The sequence below is a fragment of the Acartia tonsa genome, chromosome 1 (genome assembly GCF_053477335.1).
Source record: "Acartia tonsa isolate MP-2025a chromosome 1, ASM5347733v1, whole genome shotgun sequence".
Classification (NCBI taxonomy): domain Eukaryota; kingdom Metazoa; phylum Arthropoda; class Copepoda; order Calanoida; family Acartiidae; genus Acartia; species Acartia tonsa.
This window is the reverse complement of record NC_137260.1, coordinates 47,893,821-47,899,630: the sequence shown is the minus strand read 5'-3', so window position 1 is coordinate 47,899,630 and position 5,810 is coordinate 47,893,821. Positions and strand designations below refer to the sequence as shown.

The 5,810-nt window shown below is 35.0% G+C and overlaps 1 protein-coding gene across 2 annotated transcripts; it reads right to left on the bottom strand.

Annotated features, from left to right (window-relative positions):
* Window positions 1–1,102: 1,102 nt before the first annotated feature.
* Window positions 1,103–4,304, bottom strand: Rpe (ribulose-phosphate 3-epimerase). Of its 2 annotated transcripts, none has more exons than XM_080164443.1 (6): window positions 4,103–4,304; window positions 3,768–3,858; window positions 3,373–3,455; window positions 2,655–2,783; window positions 2,000–2,053; window positions 1,103–1,435 (listed from the first exon to the last, which is right to left on the bottom strand). In XM_080164443.1, the coding sequence occupies exons 1-6, from the start codon at window positions 4,274–4,276 to the stop codon at window positions 1,274–1,276; spliced, it is 693 nt and encodes a 230-aa protein (XP_080020569.1). In that variant the 5' UTR covers window positions 4,277–4,304; the 3' UTR covers window positions 1,103–1,273. The 2 variants fall into 2 exon arrangements, with proteins under 2 accessions (XP_080020569.1, XP_080020559.1); XM_080164433.1 differs by having other exon boundaries at window positions 2,000–2,059; window positions 2,661–2,783.
* Between the last annotated feature and the right edge of the window lie 1,506 nt (window positions 4,305–5,810).

The following is a 5,810-nucleotide window of genomic DNA, read 5'->3' as shown; positions in this document are numbered from 1 at the left end:
AAATGTGTTAGGTGTCAATCTTAAAACAAAGACATTTTAATTGCAGACTTAAAAATGTGAAAAAACAATACATATTTAAAAAAAAAACATCTTTTAATGCTAATAATGACAATTACCAAAAAATTACTCTTTTATATTTTAAACGCGCGAAATAAAATAGGTAAGTAATAAGGCGCGTTGAAGGATTCTAAAAGACCAGGGTTGTCGAATTGGGCACTTTTTTTTATATTGGGCGGCCCAATTGCCCAAAAGGGTTCTGGGCGGGTTTTGGGCGCCCAAAAGTGGTTTTGGGCACCCTTTTTGGGCAAATGTCGTAAAAAGCATCTAAAAAGGATATAAAATAGCCTAAAACCATACCTAGACTTATTCTTAGAAATAAAATAGCCTAAAACCATCTCAGGACCTATAAAAGCTCCACTTGAAAGGAGAACCATATCGGTTCAGCAGTTAGCGAAATTCTTCTCTAGATACAAAAAAGCTTACTAATTTATATAGTTAACTAGCGGCTACGGCCCTAGTGGCCTCTAGGGGCACTTGAGGAGGGGAGAGTAAAATTTGATAATCCAATTATTATATTAGATTTGAAAAGAAAAAGTAACAAAAAATTTGGGGGGGGGGGAATAATTTTTTTTTTGGAGGGGGTGGGTTTCCTCCCCCCATTTTTATTTTTAGTTTAAAAAAAATTTTAAAAAAGTTTTTGGGGGAGTAATTTTTTTCTAGGGGCGATTTGTCTTATGAGGTTGGTGGTACCCTCCCCCAAAATAGTTATAAGCCTTCCCAGAACCTATGAGAAGCTACCCTATGAGAAGCTACCTATGAGAAGCTACCCTAGCTAGGAGAACCTGATCGGTTTAGCGGTTAGCGAGATCCTTCGGTACAAACACACAGACACACAAACAAACATACACACATCCTGTTACTTTAGTATAAGGATATCACCCAAAAAATAGGCCCGCCTCCCCCTCTTTTTTAACCCCCTCCCCTTTTTCTCTGCCCCCTAAAAGGGGGTTGCCCAAAACTGCCCAAAAGGACCTTATATTGGACGGCCCAAAACCGCCCGCCCAAAACTGCCCGCCCAAAAGCGCCCGCCCAAAATGACAACCCTGTAAAAGACAGAAAAAATAATAAAATAAATGATGATATCAAAAGAAACATACGGGCCTATCGCCTAATCATTTCATAAACAAATGCATTGGTGACTAATGACTATTAATAAAATAAACATTCAATATAATGATCAACATGGATGCAGCTAAAATACTACTTAGAAAATCTATAAGCTATATAATGAAATCTGTTTGTTGACAGCTTCTCTCATGTCAGCAATAACCTTTGCAGGATCAGGGTTCTTGACAACAGCTGTTCCTGACACAATCATGTTAGCCCCAGCTTTAGCACAGGAGTCAATAGTGTTAGGTCCTACACCACCATCAACCTTCAAACATTTTAAAGTTTATTTAGAGTTTTTAGAGTTTCTAGAGTTACAATCATTTAAAGTTATTAGTTGGCTCTTTATTTGGTCTGTTGTCGTTTAATTATATTTATTCCCTTTTCCATTTTATCCATTTTTCACTTAAAGCTATTTTTTATTACATTTATAAGGCCAAATCAAATAATCAATTGAACTATTTAAGTATTGCAATCATCTTTAATTTTTATTTATAATTTTTAAGGACATGGTAATAAGGTTTTTTGGCTTTAGCGATAGAATCTGAGCCAATTGAGCTCTCGATTTTAGGGAAGGTAAAAATAGGTTGCAGGTAGATTTCAGACTATTATAATTTTATTGATATATATACAACTCTAAAGATGGTTTTATGCTATTTTTCTGCTCTTCCCGCTCCTTCGAATACCGAGCTATGAAGCTACGAGTGCAGCCGCCAGTATAGTAAAAAGAAACATTTCATTTACCTACACTATTGTCATACCTTTAAATCTCAAAATATATTTTATTCTATTAGATTTAGATGGTTGACCATTTTTAATATTTGAATTTTACCTCAATGTCAAGTGTAGGGTACTTGGAGCGGATGAATGATACTTTACTCATCATGTCCTGAGCATTTTTAATATTGTGGCTCCATTCTATTATGAAGATATTTTAAAACTAGTAGAGTAATGTATTAAAGTTAACTAAAACAAGGCAGTAAGCTTATTTAGCTAGGTATACTATTCTATTTATATATTTTTTAGAACCTGTAGTTTTAGATTTTAAGCATTTTTTTCTATTTACCATTGATTTCGTAACTATTTTATTTAACATTATTCTGCTTTTTATTAAACTAGCGGCTTCGCTCCTAGCCTCTAGGGGCTTTGCCCCAAGAGGTTATCAAAAAAAATTAAGGTGAAATTCGTAAAAGGACCAAGGAAATCACCTGCAAACAAAAAAAGGTGGGGGGGGGATTTTTTGTTTTTGGGGGGGTTGGGGGTGTCCCACCCCACAAGAAAATATCTTAAAACCACCACAGGACCAGTAGGTATATTCCCTGAAGAGTAGAGCCCATTCGGTCCAGCGGTTACCGAGATCTTAAGCTTCAGACGGACAGACAGACGGACAGACATCGTTCTACTTTGTATTATAGATAGACAGATGAAGTACAACTTTCGCTTTAAAAAAAACAAGATTACTTAATGAGTACACAATATTTCTAAAATTCCTGCATGAAACTTTGTCCTCCAAATCCTGGCTCCACCGTCATGACCAGGACCATATCAACTAGATCTTGATCAATCCAGTCAACCACCACGTTGATGTCAGTGTTGGGCTTCACACCCATCCCAACCTTTACTACACAGCAGATGTTGTAGCGAATACTTTATTGAGATAAAGGGGACTATGCACATATGAGGGCAAGTAAATTTAGGGCCTTCCAGCAGTGAACCTGAGTATTTTTTTGGTGAATAAACTAGGTTTATGTTTAATATAGTTAAATCGACTAAAAAATCGCCATGATTTTATATGATTAACTTTGAAATGTAAAGCATTTTTTAGCGCAATTTTATCAAATGTTTTGTTTAGTTGAAAAGACAAATAAAGTAATATGGCAAATATAATAATAATCAAAGTTATATTAAAATTTTATAATATTAAAAGTTAAAGGAGCTTTACTAAATGAAATCCTAACCAAATATTTAACAAGGTCAGGCATTAAACTGCAGCATTAACAAGGCTTCTACATTATGGTTTAATGAATAATAAATGCTCCCAGTGATGATATTTGTACAAATGTAAAAATATCTTGATTTGTAAAAGCCAGGCGTTTCTCTATCTGAAGGCAAGTAAACATGTATGGACGGACATGTCCTAGTTATAAGGGAACTGCGTCCCTAAGAATATTAATTTAAAATATCCAGCAGAACATCTAGCCTAACCTTCATGCCAGCCTCCCTGATTTTTCTGCACAATTCTCCTGGATTTTGTGTCGCCTCAATGTGGAATGTGTATTGATCAGCTCCTTTAAAAAAAACATCCCTTATTTTATAAGTTAACATTTCAGTGGAGAATGGGTAAAAAAATTAAATTAAAAATGAGGTAAAAACAGGTTTTAAGTGAAAGGACAATGGATTATAAATCAATATTCTACAGATTAAAGCTATTAATCCAAAAGTTTGGGACACAACTAGTTTTGCATCAACGTATCAACATTCAATAAAGATATGCAGTTTTTGAGACAACGAATAAAATAACGTTGGTAATAATTTTGGGAAATAGTGTAATTTACAGTCTAATGTCCCCTCCCTTCCAAGATTCTACAGGATGTTTGTACCTGCGTCAGCCACATCCTTGACCCATTGTTCTGGTTTAGCCACCATCATGTGCATGTCAAAGAATACATCCTTCATCTTGCTACGCAAACACTTAATAAAAATATTCATTTATACGACAACAATAAAAAAGATTGAAAAGAAGGATTTATGTAATCATGGTATTCTAGACTCCTATTAACTAGATTACGGGAGATATCCCCAATAAAAATTGCCACCTTCATCAGAAGTTGTAATTTACTTAGGATTATTTCAGAAAAACCCAACATAAATTCAATACTTATATTTTCTTTGAGGCAAAACACTCAAAAGATTGATTTAAAATATTAAAACTTACTTTCACAACAGGAGCACCAAAGGTAAGGTTAGGTACAAAATGGCCGTCCATAACATCCAGATGGAGATAATCAGCTCCAGACGTCAGCAGCCGTTCTGATTCAGCTGCCAGGCTGGCCAGGTCTGCATTTAAAATGGAGAGACCAATTTTACATTTCAAAAGCTTGTTAGCCATTTTATCTGAAATGGGTAAGGTTTTAATATTAGCTTAACTTGCATATTTAAACAACATTATAAGGGACATGACAACTTAGCTAAGCCCTGCTATCACATCCTCCCATCTCCCCCTTCTCGCCACCTTCCTTGCTACCTACCAAAGGCAGAATTTAAGTTCTGAAATTTTCATTACAAAACAAGGCTTAATAAAAACGTAGAATTTTAATAATTTTTAAAAAAGGATTTAACTTAAATACACTTAATTATAAAGATCAAGAAAGTAAGAAATAAAGAATCCATTTCTTTCTATTATTGCTTTGAAACCGATTAATATCCTCTAGATTAAAACCAGTTATCAGCCATACTGAAAAATCATGTATTGTATCAAATTAGACATTTTTCCACGATCAGTGAAATTAGAAATCGTAATATTAACACTAGTTATTATAGGCCAGGCCTTCGGCCCCTCGGGGTTAACAAATCTGGGTTTAATCTTATAAGGGGGATGTGGAAAATAACCATTTGGGCAGGGGGGGGGGGTTTACTCGAGAACCCTTAGAGCTAGAGGGAGCTAATTTTGGATTTAAGCTTCTATGGGGCCAAAGTTACTTTTAAAATTATCGTCGACCCCCCACCCCCCCCCCAAATTTTTTTTTTTTGGGGGGGGGGGTAAAAATTTTTTTTATTGCATTTCTCGCCGAATTAGGCAATTTGAAATCATTTAAGACCATGTTATTTTTTTCAAAAATTTTTCGCCTTACAAGCAACCCTGCGGGGGGACTTAGTCATTTTTTTCAAATTCTCGTTGAAGGTATATCTTAAATACAGTATGCTACTCTCTTAGTTTTAAAGATAATTGGATGAAATCTTTTTGATTGTGTCACTAATTACCCCAAGTTTTGGTATCTTTAAAAAAAAACGGCGGCGGGACCGCCGCTCCCGCCGTCCGCCGCCGTTTTCCGCCGCCACCAAAAAAGAAATTTTTTATTGCATTTCTCGCCGAATTAGGCAATTTGGAATCATTTGAGACCATGTTATTTTTTCAAAAAATTTTCCCCTAACAAGCAACCCTGCGGGGGGGACTTAGTCATTTTTTTCAAATTCTCGTTTATGAAGGTATATCTTAAATACTGTATGCTACTCTCTTAGTTTTAAAGATAATTGGATGAAATCTTTTTGATTGTGTCACTAATTACCCCAAGTTTTGATTCAGTTATGTTTAAAAAAGTATTATTTAAAAAAATCAGGTTGATATCTTTAAAAATAAGCTCAGAACTCATATTTTTAGCGTTTGGGGGGTTTTTGTGCTCCACAAGCCCTAAGAAGGAAAGTCCCAAAATGAATCTGTAATGGTTCGTTGATTCAGTTATGTTAAAAAAGTATTATTTAAAAAAAATCAGGTTGATATCTTTAAAAATAAGTTCAGAACTCATATTTTTAGCATTTGGGGGGTTTTTGTGCTCCACAAGCCCTAAGAAGGAAAGTGCCGAAATTCAATTTTCAAAGTTTTATGTGTACATCCAGTCGTATAAGAGAGCCTACAAAAAGAATTA

Coding starts and splice junctions, on each gene's coding strand:
- Rpe (XM_080164443.1), bottom strand. CDS start 4,276: ATGGCTAACAAGCTTTTGAAATGTAAAATTGGTCTCTCCATTTTAAAT. Junction 3,456..3,767: donor CAAGGATGTGGCTGACGCAG/GTACAAACATCC, acceptor TTTTTTTTAAAG/GAGCTGATCAATACACATTC. Junction 1,436..1,999: donor ACCCTACACTTGACATTGAG/GTAAAATTCAAA, acceptor AAATGTTTGAAG/GTTGATGGTGGTGTAGGACC.